At 43.3% G+C, this 21,664-nt stretch overlaps 1 protein-coding gene across 1 annotated transcript in view; it reads right to left on the reverse strand.

Annotated features, from left to right (window-relative positions):
• Positions 1-18,745, reverse strand: part of MOGAT1 (monoacylglycerol O-acyltransferase 1) — a 35,831-nt gene extending 17,086 nt beyond the window's left edge. Inside the window, exons 1-3 of the mRNA XM_040349037.1 lie at positions 18,597-18,745; positions 11,840-11,978; positions 3,872-4,050 (exon numbers count right to left, since the gene is read on the reverse strand). Of these exons, the coding sequence (XP_040204971.1) occupies positions 3,872-4,050; positions 11,840-11,933 (273 nt within the window). The 5' untranslated portion in view covers positions 11,934-11,978; positions 18,597-18,745. The remainder of the gene's footprint in view (positions 1-3,871; positions 4,051-11,839; positions 11,979-18,596) is intronic.
• Between the last annotated feature and the right edge of the window lie 2,919 nt (positions 18,746-21,664).

The raw sequence follows: 21,664 nt of genomic DNA on the forward strand, positions 1-21,664 counted from the left end.
TGTCTAAACCACTGACAACAAAAGTGAGTACACCCCTAAGTGAAAATGTCCAACAATTTTTTTTTTCAGATCCTCACAGTTCTTTGCCATGTTGAACTTCCAGTGACCAGTAAGAAAGTGAGAGGGGGTAACAGCAAATTTAACACACCTACTCCCCATTCACACCTGAGACCTTGTAACACTGAGTCACAGAGGGGAAAATGGCCAATTAGGCCCAATTTGGAAATTTTCACTTAGGGGTGTACTCACTTTTTTTGCCAGCGGTTTAGACATTAATGGCTGTGTGTTGAGTTATTTTGAGGGGACAGCTAATTTACACTGTTATACAAGCTGTACACTCACTACTTTACATTGTAGCAAAGTGTAATTTCTTCAGTGTTGTCACCTGAAAAGATACAGATCTGCATTGACAGCACGGATGTTTGTCAATGCATAAAGTTTCAGCTACTATAGACAGAGAAAGATAATGGTATGCTCACACAGTTTATGTTAGTATAGTATATGGTGCCATTTCAGTCCCATCGAAGACCATATCATTTTTTTTTTTGACCAGCACAATATTTTAGAGCACATCAGTCCCTACCCTCAAGGAGCTTACAATCTAAGGTCCCTAACTCGCATTCAAACATACACATACTAGGGCCAATTTAGACAGGATCTAATTAACCTACCAACATGTCTTTGGAGTGTTGGAGGAAACCAGAGTACCTGGGGAAAAACCCAGGCAGGTACAAGGAAAACATGCAAACTCCAGGCAGGTAGTTTCGTGGTTGGGATTGCTGCTAGGCAAAAGTGCCATCTGCTACACCACTAAAAGATGTGAACTGTTGTCAAATTGCTGGGGTACAGATGTTAAAGTGGATGTAAACCCTCCATACACCCAGTGAAGTGAACAGGCTCAGATGATACACAGGGATGAACCAAATCTCCCTAAATAGGTTTTATATGTATATCTGCTGTCTTCACATTTATATACTGTTTAGAAAATTCAGATCTGTTAGGAGATTTTCTCTTCCTGGTCAACACAGAGTGTGATGTCTGGGCATACAGCCAAGATAGTTAACATTGCTGATTGGAGGGAAGGCACACACCGCCTCTCCTCATAGGCAGAGACTCTCAGAGCCGTTTCGTAATAGGAGCTGCTCTCTGCTACTCTATTTTAGCAACCTCCTTTGACAAAAGATTCAGGCTGCTTTCGTCCAAAAAGTCAAAACATATCAGGAGTTCTCAGGCTCAGGCTGATAACAGAGGAACCGTTAAGAAGAGAGCTATAAGACTTAGCTCATTGAAAAGAGATAACAAAATACTGCAGATACAGTGCCTTGTGAAAGTATTCGGCCCCCTTGAACTTTGCGACCTTTTGCCACATTTCAGGCTTCAAACATAAAGATATAAAACTAATTTTTTTTGAAGAATCAACAACAAGTGGGACACAATCATGAAGTGGAACGAAATTTATTGGATATTTCAAACTTTTTTAACCAATAAAAAAACTGAAAAAATTGGTGTGCAAAATTATTCAGCCCCTTTACTTTCAGTGCAGCAAACTCTCTCCAGAAGTTCAGTGAGGATCTCTGAATGATCCAATGTTGACCTAAATGACTAATGATGATAAATAGAATCCACCTGTGTGTAATCAAGTCTCCGTATAAATGCACCTGCACTGTGATAGTCTCAGAGGTCCGTTTAAAGCGCAGAGAGCATCATGAAGAACAAGGAACACACCAGGCAGGTCCGAGATACTGTTGTGGAGAAGTTTAAAGCCGGATTTGGATACAAAAAGATTTCCCAAGCTTTAAACATCCCAAGGAGCACTGTGCAAGCGATAATATTGAAATGGAAGGAGTATCAGACCACTGCAAATCTACGAAGACCTGTCCGTCCCTCTAAACTTTCAGCTCATACAAGGAGAAGACTGATCAGAGATGCAGCCAAGATGCCCATGATCACTCTGGATGAACTGCAGAGATCTACAGCTGAGGTGGGAGACTCTGTCCATAGGACAACAATCAGTCGTATACAGCACAAATCTGGCCTTTATGGAAGAGTGGCAAGAAGAAAGCCATTTCTTAAAGATATACATAAAAAGTGTCGTTTAAAGTTTGCCACACGCCACCTGGGAGATACACCAAACATGTGGAAGAAGGTGCTCTGGTCATATGAAACCAAAGTCGAACTTTTTGGCAACAATGCAAAACGTTATGTTTGACGTAAAAGCAACACAGCTCATCACCCTGAACACACCATCCCCACTGTCAAACATGGTGGTGGCAGCATCATGGTTTGGGCCTGCTTTTCTTCAGCAGGGACAGGGAAGATGGTTAAAATTGATGGGAAGATGGATGGAGCCAAATACAGGACCATTCTGGAAGAAAACCTGATGGAGTCTGCAAAAGACCTGAGACTGGGATGGAGATTTATCTTCCAACAAGACAATGATCCAAAACATAAAGCAAAATCTACAATGGAATGGTTCACAAATAAACATATCCAGGTGTTAGAATGGCCAAGTCAAAGTCCAGACCTGAATCCAATCGAGAATCTGTGGAAAGAACTGAAAACTGCTGTTCACAAACGCTCTCCATCCAACCTCACTGAGCTCGAGCGGTTTTGCAAGGAGGAATGGGCAAAAATGTCAGTCTCTCGATGTGCAAAACTGATAGAGACATACCCCAAGCGACTTACAGCTGTAACCGCAGCAAAAGGTGGCGCTACAAAGTATTAACTTAAGGGGGCTGAATAATTTTGCACGCCCAATTTTTTTGTTTTTTATTTGTTAAAAAAGTTTGAAATATCCAATAAATTTCGTTCCACTTCATGATTGTGTCCCACTTGTTGTTGATTCTTCTTCAAAAAAAAAAAAAAAAAAAAAAAAAAAAAATCGGTTTTATATCTTTATGTTTGAAGCCTGAAATGTGGCAAAAGGTTGCAAAGTTCAAGGGGGCCGAATACTTTCGCAAGGCACTGTATATGTGCCCAGCTCAAAATTTCATGAATTGGGTTTACATCCACTTTAAAATGACATACCGTATTTATCGGCGTATACCGCGCACTTTTTTGCCCTGAAAAATCAGGGCAAAATCGTGGGTGCGCAATATATACGCCGATACCCGCTTTCCCGTGCTGAGTTTAAATACTGCGCCGGCATATACCGAGCGCAGTACACTCGTGTATAGTCGGGCAGGCTCGGCTCCTCTTGCGCCCACGTCCTGGACGTACAGGACATGAGCGCGAGAGTAGCCGAGCCTGCCCGACTATACACGAGTGTACTGCGCTCAGTATATGCCGGCGCAGTATTCAAACTCGGCGCGGGAAAGCGGGGATCGATCGGGGAGGACGCCGCAGAAGGACGCCGGACCCGACGAAGAGGACACCCGAAGCCGCAGACGGACGCCGGACCCGACGAGGCCGCTGCGCAAGATATCAAAACTGTAAGTACTAAAATGTTTATTTTACAGGAATGTCAGGTCCACTTTAGGGGTGCGCGCTATACGCCGGAGCGCGCAATACCCCGATAAATACGGTAAGTGGAAGACAGATGGTGTTTGCTCCTCTGTGTGAGCAGATTGTGTGGAGTGTAAGGAAACCCAATGAGCTCTGATCTACCCAAGTTTTTTCACCATTTCTGAAGCCGAAATAGAGGTGCATTGGAAGAAACCCAATCTAGAACATGGATCTTTAAAAAAGTTGGGATAATACCATTATAATTGTATCATTTCTTAACTTGCTAAAATTATTTTAAGTCAAGGTGCTTTTTCTATGACCCACACATAAAAAGCAATGTATTTATCAGACACATAGTAATAGCTAGCATATCAGACAGCAGAAACATTTGTCATATAGTACATTAAAGAGGAGTTCTGTAACTTACTTTAATAGGAAAATATTCTTTGAAGTGCTTCCACACGGTCCAGCTCCGCACCCACTCACACCTGCGGCCTCCAGCTTGTGGGGTTTCCCAGTCCAAATAGAGCCAGAGAACATATAGAGATGTCAGGAGCCAGAACCTGGCGAGTACCAGCATAAGGAATATTCCCACACAACATTGCGCTGCAGAGAAAACATGGCCACATCATGAAAAGTCCAATAGCGGTGCTGAATATATAGTAGTAGAATTGATGGTCTGTTCAAATACTTTTATTTTGTAACTGCAAGAACCCAAATGCCAAATTCTTACAAGTAAAAATATTTGGATAGTTTTGAATATGGCGACGAAGGATTGGAAGGGTGTATTGCTGTTGGAGAGATTCCTTCACTTCCCGTCTGGTAATAATACAAAAAAAAAAAAAAAGTGTTCTCTCTACTGGAGCCCTGCATAGCAGTAAAACCAGACAGGGGGTCTTACCCTTTCCCCCATTCTATTCAAAATTAAAAAAGTTTATTGATCGTTACACTATAAATAACAACTCCTTAGATCTCTAAATATAACTCATTAGAAATGTGGTCTCATTTTCTAAAGCTAGGAGGGTTTCCAATATGCAAATTGGCAGACACCCACAATTGCTAATGGGTAGATCTGCTTTTAAATAAAATTGCTCATAAGAAGAATATGGAATTTGCCATTTTTGACCCACTTCAAATAATACTACTTGTGGCATGTCCTGGTTATCCTTCGGCATTATGTACAGAGTCACTCACCAAAGAAGATTGCATATTAGAAGTTTTGACTTTAGTTGGGTGGCTCAGTTAGAAGGTACTAAAAACAATATGCCAGTATGACAGCCAGCCAATTAGGCTCCATTCACACCTTGGCGACAAAACGCCCGACGCCGGACGCTCGTGCCGCTGGAGGGGAGAATTCCCATTGCCGCCTATGGAGATGGTTCGCCTGCCGCCTGAAAACAAATCCCGGACCCTTTTTTTTTTAGGCGGCATTGGCGTTCGGCCATAGAAAGCAATAGGAAAGATTTGTTAAAAAAAAAAAAAAAAAAAAGTTACACAAATCGCGGCAAAATACGCTGCGTACGCGGCGTTACTTGTCGTGGAGGTGTGAATGCAGACTTAATGTCAGCCTCTATATTTCGTTTATGACAGGTTTCCTTTAATATCATTAAAGCGTTATGGAGAAGTATGTTGTGTCTGTGCATCCATCAATTTAACTGTTTCACAAAACAATTACATTTAAAGCATGTCGTAAATAACAACTGTCACAGTTGCTTGTTCTATCTACCAAACTGTCAAGCCATGAAATAGCAGGTGTCATAACTGATTACATGTGAAGCATCATGGCAACTGCAGATCAAACAGAGGCTAAGATGGCAGCTTCCTGGCTGTAAAAGAGAGAGGAAGATTTAGTTCTACTCAAGAGGAATAAGCACACACGGCATGTACGATGGTTTTTGATAACTGAAAGGGCTCCATTTAGAAAGCTGTGGTTTAGCTTTACTGCTGCCATTTTGCAGTTATAGATACATTTTTTATTATATGCCTGCTTAACCGGCCAAGAGTCGAACCATGTATAAGCAGGCTAAAATGTACAAAGTTGATTGATCAACTAGATACAACCAGCATGTCAGATTTTACCTGCAATTATCGCTAGCGACCGTTATAGCCGCTAACAATAATCACTGTCTTCTCTGGACGGCTTCCTCTACCTGGAGAAGACAATGGAACAACAGGAGGGATTCCCTCATCAACACATTCTGTGTTGTGATCGGAGAATTGAACAAATTTCTTTCCTGTATCCCGTGGAAAGAACCCCTGCAGGAAAGAAATTCGCTCCATGCCTTAGAGCTGTCCTGTGACTTGTGCATGTTTTCTGCTTTCTCTTAAGGAGAGTAATTTTCCCTCTAGTTCTTATCCTGAGACAACAGAATGATTAGTCTCTATGTTGTAGAAACTGGAGAGTGATAGTAGGGTTTAATTAGCAAATATAAACTGGGAAGGGCTGACACCACTCAGTCTACAAAAATGCTGTGTGTTGTCATATCACATGAAATTACGGAGGCAAGCGATTCTTCTGTACTTGTCTTTAGAGGGATAAAACATGGGGAAATGGGCATTCCCCATATACTGCACATTTTTTATTTTTCCTCGTCATACACTTAAAGAGGGATTCCACCTGCGATTTTTATTTTAAGTCAGCAGCTACAAACACTGTTGCTGCTGACTTTTAATAAGGACACATACCTGCCCTAGGCACCTGCGGTGCCGGCCCCCCGAGGCCGGCCGCTCGATCCAAGTAGCTCCCGGCACCGCCATCCTTACTGAGGGAAACAGTGCAGCTTCACTGCCTGTTTCCTACTGCGAATGCGCGAGTCGCATTTGTGAATGGGCGGCTGCTTTCTGGGATACACACAGTTCCCAGAAGGTGCGCACCATTCCCTAGAAGACACCGTGAGGAGGACGAGGAAGAAGACCTGCCGCGGTGGATGAAGAGGCAGATTAGGAACTTCTATTTCTATTAGGTAAAAAATCCCCATTGATAACGTCAACCTGTGACGAAACGCGTCTGGGACGTGCACTCAGTGACGCTACCGCGCTCATTTCGAATGAGGAAGGGTTCTTACTGCCGGCCGGCATATGTTTTTAATGCTTTACGATTTTGTGTAAATTGTTAGTACAACTTTTTATATCAAAATAAACACCCCCAAACTGTATCACGCTATAGTCTGTTTCTGTTCTGGGGACCTTCGGGACTTCTGGGTGGAAGGGCTGCTACTTCTTTTGTGGAGGATTGGAGTATTTCCTGGGCAGCTGGCTTTTTTCCCTTGGAGGATCTGATCAGAATTCCCCTGGATCCGGTGTCATTACAGAGCGGTGTATTTGCTCAAGGCTATTCCCTCTTATCAATCTGGTAAGAGGCTATGTGGTGGTGGTTTCACTGAATAATCATGCCCTTCACTGCGGTGTTGTCAGACTCCAGCTGAAATATCCCTACTGCATTTTTTGTCTTATTTACATTAGGACATTTATTTGGACTATTTTATATTGATCAATGTATTGATTTTTCCGGTATCACAGCTGGCTTATAGAGTTGGCGCAGTTTTTTTCTTTTCTTATGTTATTTATGTGTATATGCACTGTTTATTGCTGCCTTCGGGTTTAACATACTCACATTTTTTATGCTTTATTAATTTAAATTCATTTTCTGGTTAGCGCAAATTTTTTGTTTCCTTTGTACATATGAGTTTGTTTGTACAAGACCAAAGAGGAAACCATATTGAGAGAATAAAGAAGTGTGTGGGCAGGCTGAGTGTACCAAGTTGATTGGATGATTTACTTGGGTACAACCAGCCAGTCTGAGTCGCATACGATTATTGCTAGCAGCTACCAATAACTACTGTCTTCCTCTCATTTTAGAGTACGTAGTGCCATTCATTTAAAATAAATAGAATCCGTGTTTGTGCAAGGTCGGCAACAAAAGTGTCCTTATAAGCATTGTTCTATACAGATAACAGCAGGGTGGAGACTGGAAAACTCATGTGTGTTTGCATTGCTGGCAAAGCCATGCAGAACACAAGATCACCATATGGGCATTTTCCCCCAAATATATTATTGCTTGATATCACAGGAAAAGCTGAAAAAAGCACTAGGCATACATACTGTATATTTGTATATTTAATGGCATGCATCTTAACGTAGGTTGTTCTTTAGCACTCAGTCTTGAAACCTTCCTAGAACAACGTGTCCAACCTATTTTTAACTTCAGCTACACTGAATGTGGAATAAAGGTGAGTGTGAAATGACCTTGTGTTGTTATAAAGTCACACATTGACGAGTCACAAGTGTTTCTAAATAGTCGGATGCTTTTTCTCTAGATTAGCATTTTTTATGTATGCGCTTGCATCTAGCTATGACATCTTTTCTCAGTTCATTTAGGTCTGCAGTTAAACTTTAGCCTAGGTTCACATTGGAGCGATTTGCATTGCGATTTGAGAGATCAAATCGCATGACAAGTCGCACCATCTTGGCGTCAATGGCACTGTTCCAATAGGTGCAACACGGATTTTGCAGCACCGCACCGATTTGCAAAAATAGTTCCTGCGCTACTTTTGCCGATTTTCAGATGCGACTTCAATAGACATTTGTGTGGCTTCATACACAAATGTCTATCAAGTAGCACCTGAAATCGCGCTGACCTTGCTACTTTCGAAAATGCGCTACTTCGAGTAAAGTAGCGCAATTTCAAAGTAGCATCAAGGTGAACCAGGGCTTAAGGAGATAATCGATGTTTTCCGATTACCATCAGCTCCTGTTTTAAAGAGAGTTAAAAACACAGTAGAGATCTTCAAATGTGTGTTTCTACAAGGAGGAGGATTGAATGAGGTCACTGCAAAGCAGATCAATTGCAGAAAATGACGACATCCGTTTTTCTTTTCCTAGTCTCATCTGTCTAGGGAAATGATGGCGAACCTTTTTGAACCTGAATGGCTAAACAGCGACTCAAAACCATCTTATTTCTTTCAAAGTGCCAACACAGAATTAAACCTAGCAGCGGCTCTGTATAGAGGATAGGACTGATCATCCCTCTGAATGAGCCCTAAGGGACCAAAACCATACGATTTTGCCATATTTGTATTTCCGCCCGCACGTCACCCCTGGCTGCTTCTACTTAGTCACGCCAACCTCGGACACATCACGTTGTCCTACAGACCTGTGGGAGATGTAGTTTGCGATGGGTGGTGCGGACAATTGGATGTCAGCGTTTCAGTGTGTTTTCTTGGTTTTCCTGGTGTGCCCACAGAGATGGCTCGGCGTGACGGGAGTGACATGCATATCACAGGTTCGCCATCACTGGTCTAGGGAAACCATGACTCAATGCATTAGTAAGCATTTTAAGCTGCTATTTAGGTACCAGGGAATCCGACTATGGGCAACTCAAAAACACCTAAGAGAAATATATCTAATGCTTCGTACACCTGACCATTTTTCTCGGCAGGAAAAAAAAACAAAGTTTTTCACAACGCGATTCCTCTCCAGCCTGACTTGCATACACACGTTCATGCAAAAAAACGTCCGACCAAAGCACGGTGAAGTACAACACGTACGACGGGACTAAAAAGGGGATATTCCTTTCAAATGGCGCCACCCTTTGGGCTGCATACTTGATTCTGAGCATGCACATTTTTTTTTCGCCTCGGAAAAGAATACACGACAAGAAAAAAATAAATAAATTTAAAAAAAAAAAGAGTTGGTTTAAAAAAAATTTCGTCAAGAAAACTGCTAGGGAGTATGCACACGACCGGTTTTCACGACCAATATAAAAAATGTCAGGTTTTCTCATTGTGAAAATCAGTCATGTTACAAAGACATTAGGCTCGGGCTACAAAAGGTGATTAAAAATCTTTGGGGGAAAACGTACTAAACCTGGAGGGTGCAAAATCTGGTGTAGCAATGCAGAGAAGCCAATCAGTGTTATATTGTCAGTTGAAAAAGCTGAAGTTAGAAACCGATTGGCTACCATGCACAGCTGAACCAGATTTTTAGTAAATCTCCCCCTTTGCTTAGAAGTAGTTACATTTCTCAGCAGCAAACAGTTGCATAGATATGGTACTTATTTGGTCATGTAGCCCTAGCATAACCACATCCCAATTTAACATAAAGCTAGGCATACATGAGTAGAATTTAATTAAATGTTTTCTATTTCAAGAAAGTTACGTTCAAGTTTCCAATCATTAGTGGCGTCCCATTGACATTTGTTTTTGACCGCAGTACAAAAAAAGAATTGCTAAAGAGCTGGTTGGAAAACTTTTTTCTTAAACAAAATTTATTTTTAAACAGTGTTCGTACAAGTTTTCGCTGATCCGCCAACTTCAATACCTTCTGAATCACGGATCTGGGGCAAGCAGGCAGATCACGTCTAGGAAAAGTCTTACCCTTACGGACATCTATAGCTGCATGTACTACTGACAGCTGGAATGAAATCGTGTGAGTTCAGCTGAACTCACACAATTTCATTCCTGCATATCAGTCCCGACTTCGGGGGGCGATTTCAGAGACATCTGTGCAGGTTTCTGCACAGATGTCTATTGAAATTGCACCCTGAAGTCGCCAATAGTAATACAGAAACGACTTTTGGAAATCGGTGACACAAATGCAGCTTTGCACCCATTTGGACGATGCCATTGCCGGCAATAGCCTCTGATTTTGCATGCGATTTGACATGTGAACCAGGGCAAAAAGGGCGGCAAAAGTAGTTATGGTCTTAGTACAGGGCTCAAAATTTCAAGTCCTGAGCTACTAGCCAGGCCTCAAGAGTTACTCGCCACCAGTTGCCCTACCTAATTCATACACTGCCCTGCGCCTAATTGCACCTGTAAACACGCCCTCGTAGATTATCTCATGGAATGACAAGGTTTTATGCAGAATCAAGTTACAAAATTAAATATTACCAACAACAACTTTAACAAAATGGGACAGGGCACTGGGAGCAGACCAGAGGGACAGGGCACTGGGGGCAGACCAGAGGGACAGGGCACTGGGGGCAGACCAGAGGGACAGGGCACTGGGGGCAGACCAGAGGGACAGGGCACTAGAACTGGGTCTATTCCCCATTCTCTTGCTGTCTCCTCTGCAACTTCCATCCATCCTCTCTCTCTCTCCCATTCATCTCATCATCAGGAGCCTGTGTGTGCGGCTCCACGCTTGCATGTCCCCACTTCCCCCTTTTATTCAGGCTGGCAGAGAGGAGAGGAGCTGCAGCACAGCGGGAGAGAGTACAATCCAGCGCTGAGATCCACACAACTGCACAGCCATTGACACCATAGCACAGCGCACACTTACACCGCACAGCACACATTGAGACCAGTCTGTTCACAGTGCTCAGGCTAAACTGTTGGACACTCACATAGAGCACAAGGAGAAAAAAACTGCATAAACTGGAAGGCTGCCGCTCTCATGTCAGGGCAACTTTCAGTGAGCGCTGCACCGGAGTGGTAATTTTCGCAATCCTCCACCTCACTCATTACTTTCTGCTCTCCAGCTACATTGGTCGGGCACGGGGGAGGGGGCAGGCTCAGAGAGGTCATACGGTTAGGTCCCATGGCTTAATGAGAATTGTAAGGAGAGCACCTGTGTACTGCTCTGCCTGTGCGCGGCTCACCAGACTACTTTTCCCGAGCATGCACCTCCTCTTCGGCCGCCAATCTCATCAGGACTCTAAGTGTAGGCACAGATTGCAGGGAGATTGCTCATGCAGCCCTGGCATCACTCGCCCCCAGCTTAAATCCACTCGCCAAATGCTAGTAGGCGAGTGGAAATTTTGAGGGCTGTCTTAGTAGCTTGACTCCCCTTTCTCCTTCCAAGTTCACCCCTTTTGTGTTTATATTACAATAGTAGGCTGGCAGAGCTTACTGCTTGGATGGGGAGCAGGGTGAGCTAATCTGCTGAAAGAATGCCACCTCCTATGCTTCTTTGGTGAACTTTGAGGATAAACTGCCCTTCCCAGTGCCGTGGGTACAGGAGGTCAGTGAGAGCGTGTTCAAAAGTCCATCATCTGGCCACAACTTCACACTGCTTTGTTTTCAAGTAACAGAAATGTGCAAACTTACTACTTAAGAATGCACATGTTGTAAATGAACATCCACTATGCCTATATTACACGGTTCTTTTAGTGTGGCTAATGTAAAAAAGTTCAATAGCTAAAGCACAAATATGCGAGTATTTCAAGTGATTGCCATATTTAAAATAAATGTAGTACAGTAATGGGTGCAATTATTTCCAGTACACAGCAATCCTTCTCTATAGTAATTCAATAAAGGAAATCCTGTATCGTCAATTCACAGTTAACGTGCAACATCATAGATGCTATAGCACATTATTGTTCTACTTACTAAATAACATCTTTTAAATATTGCCTATTAAAGTATGCCAATACAAGGTCTATTAATGGCCTTACCCAGTAACAAAAAAGAGAAGACCCACTGAGACACAGCTGCCGTCTGCAGTCTCCGGGTCAGGGGGATATTGAGAGGCGCAAACTCTACCTTCATATTGGTCTATATTCTTTGCTGCGAGACCCCCTGGTTCATCAGACCCTGTAAAAAAAATATATAATAATAATTATTATATTAAATCTAAAAGAAGCATTGGTCAACACATTCACAGTCATATGCTAGCACTAATACAGGTTTCAGGGCCTAATCACTGCCATATGCTAGAACAACTCAATGCTTGGAGAGCTGACTCCTTGTTTTCAACAACATTTAATGGCCATAAGTAGCACACACATACCTGGAAGGGAAAGAAGGATTACTTGCACTCTGTACTAGAATTACAGTATAGGAAGCTACATGCAGTCACACACTATTTGTGTATTTTTACAGCCTCACCTGCACAAAAAATAAAAAAAAGTGAATGAAAGCTGCAGAATAAAAATGTTATAGGTATGATGAGGTCATTGGCTCACCATTACTTCCATGTACTTAGGGCCGATTCACACCAGAAACGCACAGAATCGCATACAGTGATTCAAGTGCATTTGATACCACGATTGCAAAGGCAGTCAGCTTCCAGCATGGTGCAAGAAATGTGCATAGAGAACACCTTTCCCACACTGCGTTCTGCTGTGAACGGGCCCTTAAAGTGTATCCCCCCTGCCCGGCCAAAAAATAAAAAAAATGCTGAAACTTACCAGTCCTTAGATGTGGTTAAAAATGTGCAGAATGGAAACATTTATTTTGTTTCGGATAGATTCATTATGTTACTAATTTTATTTACTTGGAAATGTTTGTTTTCTTTGTTAGTTTTCAAACAAATCCAAATTTTCATAACGATGTGATGTGGCCGGCCGCCACATCCTTAACAATTGTTAATTGACAACTCATCAGCTGTCAGCGTAATTCCCTGCTGAGAGCCGAAATGTAAACAAAAGAATGGTGGCAGAGCGCTCTCCCCTCCTAAACCATACCAGGCCACATGCCCTCTACATGGGGGTGCTTTGGGGCGTCCCCACAACACTGGAAGGTGGTTGTGGGGGTTTATCAGAATATGGAAGCCCCCTTAAACAAGGCCCCCCCAGATCCCCCCCATGTGAATGAGTATGGGATAAATAGTACACAAAGACACAGCACAAGTATTTGACAATTCCTTGTAGTGTCATCAACTGGGGCATCGGCCTTAGCTATTTAAGAAATGTCAGATGGTAGAACAGTCAGGTGAAGCAGACAGATGGTGGAAGCCTTTAATGAGACTGGGAGTTTTTTTTGTTTTGTTTTTTCGGGTCCAGCGGGCGATGGTTCTACAAATCGGGGGGGGGGGGGGGGGGGGGCGATGGACTTTTTTTTTTAAATAAAAGAAATGGTCAAAAACTTGTGTTGTGTCTTAATTCATTTTTTTTTTTTTTTTGGTGAATGGGTAGGGGTACTATGTATCCCATACTTATTCATATGGGGGGGGGGATGATCTGGGGACCCCCTTGTTAAAGGGTGCTTCCAAATTCCGATAAGCCCCACAGACCCTGCTCAGGGTTGTGGGGGGAGAGGCCCTTGTACTCATCAACATGGGGACAAGGTGCTTTGGGGCAGAAAGCACCCTCCCCAATGTTGAAGGCATGTGGCCTGGTATGGTTCAGGAGTGGGGGCGCATTCGCTCATCGTCCCCTCCTCTTTCCTGGCCTGCATGCTCGGATAAGGGTCTGGTACTGATTTTGGGGGGGGGGGGGGGGGGGGGACGACCCATGCTTTTTTTTGGGAGGGAGGTTCCCCTTAAAATCCATACCAGACCTGAAAGGCCTGTTTTTTTCAGAATTTCTCATTGTGGTCATTCTTTTGTTTACATCTCAACGGGGAAGTTCGCTGACAGCTGATGTGTCATTGGTTGTTAAGGAGTGGGCATCCCGGCATCCATGTTCACCCAAGTACCCGTGTATAGCCATTGTGCTGTATGATGCACCCAGGTGGGGAAATATACCCACATTTTGGATCATATAGCCCCTGGCACATAGCAGAGGGTTGATTTTAGGCAAACTGAAATGACATCTGAGGCAAATCTGTCACGCTTTCATATATTCAGACACAACGGTGGATTTAAACGATTGCAACGCATTTGGATAAATCTGTTAATGTCAGCGACAGACACACAAAATGCAGCACCATTTGTAAACATAACGACTGAGACTTTATTGATAAATGTCCAATGCAGTATAACAAAACAAAACAAAACAAAATGTATACTTCATGAGCGCATTTCCTCATGTTCACCCTGATGTACTCAGCTAATTATGTCATAAGCTATGACAGGGTCTCTTTAAGCATGCAGTGCTAGTAGTTCTACCTAAAAATTGAATCATTTTGTGTTACTTCTGCTCAAGTCTGAAATATTCTCGTCCGATTGCAGCCGGTTACAACATGTATATAGAAATATTTAGCCATGTCAGAATAACACAAGACTTTTCCCCTCTATGTGCAACATTATGTTGCTTAATGCCACTAAATTATCATCTCTGACTTATGTACAGTATATGAAGCAACGGTTTCTCTTTTGTAAATGTATCACAACAGCAAAGGGGATCTAAAATACAGGAAATGTAAAAAAAAGGGTTTATTTGGGAACAACACATACAAAATGGGGGGGGGGGGATGGGGAGTGTCGTTAAGATACGAGTTGCGGTATTACAAGAAGCATATAAAATTCCATAACTCTATACAGAACACAACAGGTTAATATACAGCTTGATAATAGTAAACATAGCATCTATACGTAGATCTAAAGCGTTTCGACCCTAAAGGTCTTCTTCAGAGGTTTTGGTTGTGACTGAAAAGAAAATATACAAAGAATTATTTATATATTATTTTTGTATGCGTTATTCCTAAATAAACCTTTTTTTTTTACACATTGCATCCCAATTTATTAGCTGCCTAAAAACCCGTCTGGGGAAAATTTCTCTGTCGTCACTTTCGGGGTGAGCAGCAATTTCTCTCTACATTATGCGTTTTGTCCCTTTTACAATGTTCTATTATGTGGCCTTTTGGAACCCTCATAATAGAAACCATGACAAGATACACAAGATTGTTGTATAGCTCATTGTAAGGAAGTCTGTAGCATAGCCACAGGTTCGCATTAAGGCCGCATTCACACCTGAGCGTTTTCAGCTCATAAAACTCATCTCAAAAGTTCCAAAAATCACATTCATTTCAATGGCACCTGTTCACATCGGCGCGTTCTGTCGCCTGAAGCAATACGCCTAAACCTCAAAAAAGTACATGAGCTTCTATTTTGGCAGATGACTGATGTTTTTCTGCTTTTACATTGGTGACCTTTGAAATTCTAAAAACGCTGCAAAAAACGCCCAGAAAAACGCCTGAAAACTATACGCTCAGGTGTGAATGCAGCCTAAAGAAAATCTTGTCAAAAATATGGGGTCATTACTAATGTCCTTCTGTAGAAAATGCTAGTTTCCTGGTTCTTACACTGATCCCAAGACTGCTTTGCGAGTCACTGCCCTGGAACAAGTATGTGGATCAGGAAAGTCCGTATCTGCATACTTGTTCCAGTCCAGTGGCTGGCAGTATGGATGCAAGAAGGTCAGCACTATAGCCAGGCAACTAGCATTTCCTCATGACAAGCTTCTTTTGGGCTCCATTCACATTATTGCATAACGAGAACAAGTGTTTCTGCTATGCAATTTTGGACATGTGTTTTTTAGGATACTGTGCGTGTCGCATTGAGCGGCCCATTGACTTGAATGGGCAACCCTATGTGTGTTTTTTGCTGGAGAAAAGGCTCCTTTTTCGGGTAACAAACTTCATGTGATGTGTAAAGGGCTGGTTTGCTGCGATCGCCATGCGACAACTGCAGCAGCAACGCATTTGGAGTGCCATTTAAAGATAATGGAACCCAAACTCGTGCAGCACGTTGTGCTGCCAATACCACACGATTCTGCCTGCGATCGGAGCATTAGGGTGCTCTGCCTGCAATTGGGGCATTAGGGTGCCGACAGCTCCAGTGTGGTTTCCCCACAGCACGGGCGCAGGGCAATTTACCTGTGTTTTTTTGTGTGTTACCCGCACTTTTTCATAAACGTCTTTTAGCACAAATGTTTTTGGTGCGTTTTCCGAAAGCGCATCAAAGATGCAGCATGCACTTTCAGGAAAAGCATCAAAAACACCTGATCTAAGAGAAGTCGGTGGTAAAGTGCGGGCTTGGGTAACCTGCTCGAAAACCATGGGTACATTGGCACTGTGGGCAAATCACACCGGAGCAGTGTGAAAGCGCCCTTAAAAGAAAGCCAGTCATGAGAAAAACACAGAGCAGTGTGAATGTGACCTGAGGTGCAGAGGGCAATAATCCACATCAACCAATCAGAATTCACTCTTCTAATATCAGGCCAGTACAAAATGGATTCTGATTGGTGGCAATAGGTTACTCCACATGAGAATTGGCAGTATAAGGGCTCATGCACATGGGCATACAATATCGGCGTATTTCAGTGCCCAGGAGCCACAGGCATTGTACACAACTACCCACACAAATAAAATGACAGAATACGGCTGTGTACAAGTACAAGCTGGTGCGTAAACACTCCTTTGTGTCTGCATTTTTATATTATTTTTTTCTTTGTGACTATATTACAGAAGACGAGCAGCCAGTCACGGTGAACACACACCATAGAGCAGGCAGAGGGGAAGGAGGCACCACCACCCGTGCATGTCACTTCAAATACAAACACACAGCTCCTCCTTCCCAATTTATTATACCAGGAATCTACACCTGTGTCCCTTCTCACAACAGGTGTGGTGCAACTATGAAAACTTTACTTTATTCGTTTTGGATAAATTGGAGAGGTCAGGTTTTTTATTGCGGTCTGTGATTCTCCCTATTTTATCAAGAGTAAAAGAAGATCCCAAAATGTTGGGTTGTCACCAGAACAGGAATAGGGAGAAATCTTCCAATGGGGACACTCGTTCTGGTGACTTTCTTACAATAACGAATCAATTTCTACACTAATAGCACAACGCAACTAAAAATGACAGATCTGTCATTGGGCTACATTCACAGGGACGTCTAAATTTCAGAGTTTAGCTGCGTTTAGAAGACTTTTCTAAAAGCAGCTGGACTTTCACAATGAAATGTAATGATATTATTCATACATAACGATTAGAAACGCTTAACGCGATTGGCACTGCGCTGACAAGCCATTCACCTCTGCAGCTAAGGGTTCGGATCCCGGTCTCGGCTACATGTGAATCGAGTTTGGTGGTCTCAGCCCGGTTCCCGGTGGGTGTGCTATGCGAGGTAAGCCTGCGCTTAGTGCGCCCACCCCCCTCCCACAAAAACCACTACACTTACACGCACTCAAAATTGGGTTAACATGCACGCACTTTGACCACGCGGTCTCTAAAAAGAGAGGCGAAGGACTAACGGGGCTGGTTGAGCGGGCTAGATCCTCTCACTCCCTTATAGGGAGTCCCTCTGCCCTGTTGGGCTTCAAAGCGGAGCAGGTAGGGCGGGCTGTGTGGGAGGACCCCCTCACACACCCGCCATTGCCACCCGGGGCATGGAGAAAGGTGGCAGATTGCCTCTGGGGGAGGCCTGCCTACTCCCAACTCCTCAACTCCTGCAGTCCAGCTCCTCTCTCAAGTACACGCACAAAATAATAAAAAAAAGAAACGCTTAGTTGCAGACAGTTTCGTTGCAGTTAAGGCCCGTACACACGATCGGATTTTCCGCTGGGAATTGTGTGATGGCAGGATGTTGTCGGATAATCCGACCGTTTGTATGCTCCATCGGACAATTGTTGTCGGAATTTCCAACAACAAATGTTGGATAGCATGCTTTCAAACTTCCCGAAAAAAAAAAAAAAAAAAAAAAAAAAAAAAAAAAAAAGTTGCACCGAAGCAATTCTAACCATAACGCAACATTAGCAGAAGTTGCCCAAAGGGTGGCGCTAAAGAGCCGTGTTTGTTGGCCAACAATTATTTGCCGTTTGTATGCAAAAACTAAAAAACGCAGAGGTGATCAAATACCACCAAAAGAAAGCTCTATTTCTGGGGAAAAAAAGGACGCCAATTTTGTTTGGGAGCCACGTCGCACGACCGCGCAATTGTCAGTTAAAGCGACGCAGTGCCGAATGGTAAAAAGTGGCTTGGTCTTTGACCAGCAATATGGTCCGGGGGTTAAGTGGTTAAAGTGTATATTTCCAAAGAAATTGCATTTGAAAGACCGCTCCGCAAATATAGTTTGATATAAAATATTGCAACGACCACCATTCTATTCTCTAGGGTCTCTGCTAATAAATATAAATGATTATATAATATATATATATATATATATATATATATATATATATATATTCCATTTTAACTTGAACCCAACAAATGTCAAAAAAAGGTTGTTTTTAAGCCCGGTTTAGTCTAAGCACAATCTCAGAGATGCGATTCGCACCTAAAAACTCATTGCAAACTAAACTATCTGCAGGAAATATTTGAAAATAGTGCAGATTACTGGTGTTTCGTTGCTGTCAGATACAAACGTTCATGTGAATGTAGTTCACCCAGCAAGGTCAGTGTACCCTGCACACACCATACACACTCACACAATGCTGATTATACATATTACACTACTCAACAATCAACACAAAGTGATCTGCCCTGTATAGTGATTCAGGGAAGATCTTCCTCCATATAAAGTTTATAGAAGAACTCCAGGACACTCACCTAGTCAGTAGAGGGGATCCTCTGTGTGTGATCAGGGCTGGGATCAATTCCACCCATCTACTTCCTACAAGCTGTGGGTTACACCATGTTGTACACTATTAGGATGACATTGGACACCGGGGGAGGTGCAAGGAGTCCAACACCCAGCTGATCATAGCTTAACTCCTTCCCTCCCATCAGGGTGATTGCCACATCCATCCCCAAATACTCAGCACACACAGTCTATTAGAGCGAGCCATGCATGCATATCCTTCCTGATGTTGTAATAAAGGAACCCTTTTTGCTGTGTCTATGGTTTACCAGCAGATAAATACATCACTAAGCACATGTTGTACATCATCTGGTGATGGAGGAGTGAGTGTGCAGGGTGCAGACAGATCAGTGGCTGGTCCGGTATGCCGGAAAAACGTGTGCTTTTTTTTGCTGCGTTTTAGGTTCCATTTCAGCCCAAAATTCAGGCTGAAATCGGACCTGAACCGGTGAACCAGCACGCACCAGACCCCTGCTGTGCGCCGCTAAAGTCATGTGATTTTACCACAATATCAGGGAATACCCGTGTAAACTTGAGGTCTGTGGACCCCAACTCGCATGAAAGTCGGACCAAGTAGCACAGGGACTACTTTGAAGTCGACCATATATGAATGGTTAGACCCCTTTCACACTGAAGAGTTTTTCAGGCGGTTTAGCACTAAAAATAGCGCCTAAATACCGCCTGAAAAACTCCTGCCCTGCAGTCTCAATGTGCAAGCCCAAAGGCTTTCACATTGAGGCGATGCGCTGGCGGGACCGCTCCAAAAGTCCTGCCAGCAGCATCTTTGGAGCAGTGAGAGGAGCGATGTGTTTACCGCTCCTTCCCATTGAAAACAATGGGATGCCGTGGTAATACCGCCGGCAATGCGCCTCTATAGAGGCGCATTGCCGGCAGTATTAACCCTTTTTCGCCCGCTAACGGGGGTTAAAACCGCACCGCTAGCGGCCGAATACTAAAAATAGCGGCGCTATACCACCACCCCACCTCCCGCCCCAGTGTAAAAGGGGTTTTATCATTGGAAATCGTTGGGAATGACTTGCCATACCACTTTGCAGGACAAGTCACACAAGTGTGAGAGGGACCTAAATAGGTATTAAACCCAAAACCAAAAATGTTATATATTGCAGTTTACCAATCATTAGCTAAGGCCCCTTTCACACTTGTGCGACTTGGGACTGCACAGTCGCATTACAAGTCGTTCTCCATGATTTCCAATGATAACCATTCATATCTGTGCGACTTCAAGTTGTGCCGACTTCAAAGTAGTCCCTGAACTACTTTGGTCCAACTTTCATGTGAGTTGAGGTCCATAGACCTTAAGTTTACCCAGGCATTCCCTGAAATTGCGGCAAAAATGACGGTAATATCGCCTGACTTTTAAGTTGCGGCAGTGTGAAAGGGGCTTTAGATGTAGTGTCTGGATTAGTTTTCATTTTTTCCCTGTTTTCAGCTGGAGATCTGGCCAGTAACATACCTGTATTAGAGTGCCTACACTCTGGATGAAGGAGCAACAGAGGCACTCTTGGACAACAGCATTGTCAGTCTGGGGGGAGGGAGTGTTAGATGGACTAGCAGAATTAGATACACTTCAGATTACACAATAGTTACACAAGCAGTTACAGCAGCATTTTTTTGTTCTTTTTTGGGATAAAGGTTTTACATAAATAAATACAAGCTAAAAATTGTGTAACCCCTTTCAGTGTTAAATGGTTTGTCTCATCTCTGTAACTGATACATTCTGCTGGGGAGCTTGTTCTATTGAAAAACAGCATACATACTGGCTGGATCAGGAAGGAACAGAGGAAAAATCCCAATGCCGCAAATCCACGGAGTCCTATGGTGGTAAGCGAGATACAACCTCAGCCTTGGCTCCTGCCAGGCCACGCCTCAAAAATGTTTCACTCCGCCCCCTAAAGCTTAGTCATGGGGACTTTGTGTACACATACACAAAGGGGTAGATTCAGAGAGAAGATACGACGGTGTATCTCCAGATACGCCGTCGTATCTCTGAGTTCGGCCGGTCGTATCTATGCGCCTGATTCATAGAATCAGTTACGCATAGATTTCCCTAGGATCCGACAGGCGTAAGTGTTTTACACCGTTGTATCTTAGGCTGCATATTTACGCTGGCCGTTAGGGGGTGCTTCCATATATTTACGCGAGGAATATGCAAATGAGCTAGATACGCCGATTCAGAAACGTACGTCCGGCGCATTTTTTTTTACGTCGTTTACGTTAGGCTTTTTTCGGCGTATAGTTACCCCTGCTATATGAGGCGTATCCTATGTTAAGTATGGCCGTCGTTCCCGCGTCGAGTTTTGAAAATGTTACGTTGTTTGCGTAAGTCGTTCGCGAATAGGGCTGGACGTAATTTACGTTCACGTCGAAAGCAATGCCGATTTGCGGCGGAATTTCGAGCATGCACACTGTGTTTTTTTCACGAACGGCGCAAATACGTCAAATACGCGGGGTCACAGTTAATATACAGAAAACACGCCCACATCACCCACATTTGAATTAGGCGGGCTTACGCCGACACAGATACGTTACGCCGCCGTAACTAAGGGCGCAAGTTGTTTCTGAATACAGAACTTGCGCCCTAAATTACAGCGGCGTAACGTATCTGAGATACGTTACGCCGGGCGGACAGATAGACCATTGTATCTGAATCTACCCCAAAGACTGTTAAAAAGGTCAGTTATGTCCCAGCTGGGTTTACCAGGTGGAAATAAAAAAAACCCTGAGTTCACATTACTGCAATGCACGTTTGATGCGATTTTCTGAGCAATTCTGTAGTGTTACTTTGAGGCGATTTTGAATGTGGTTAACATACTTAATGGAGCCAAATTACACTAAAATTGCACCAAAGTAGCACAGGATCCTTTTACAAAATTGCACCGCACACATCACAGTGTGATGTTACATTGATGTGAAAGGTGTACCATTCAAAATAATGTGATTTCCCCTTTCATGCGATTCTGTGCCTCTCAAATCGCATCAGAAATGGCACAAATGTGAACCAGCGCTTGAAAAGAAA

This window comes from Rana temporaria, chromosome 4, assembly GCF_905171775.1.
Source record: "Rana temporaria chromosome 4, aRanTem1.1, whole genome shotgun sequence".
Classification (NCBI taxonomy): Eukaryota; Metazoa; Chordata; class Amphibia; order Anura; family Ranidae; genus Rana; species Rana temporaria.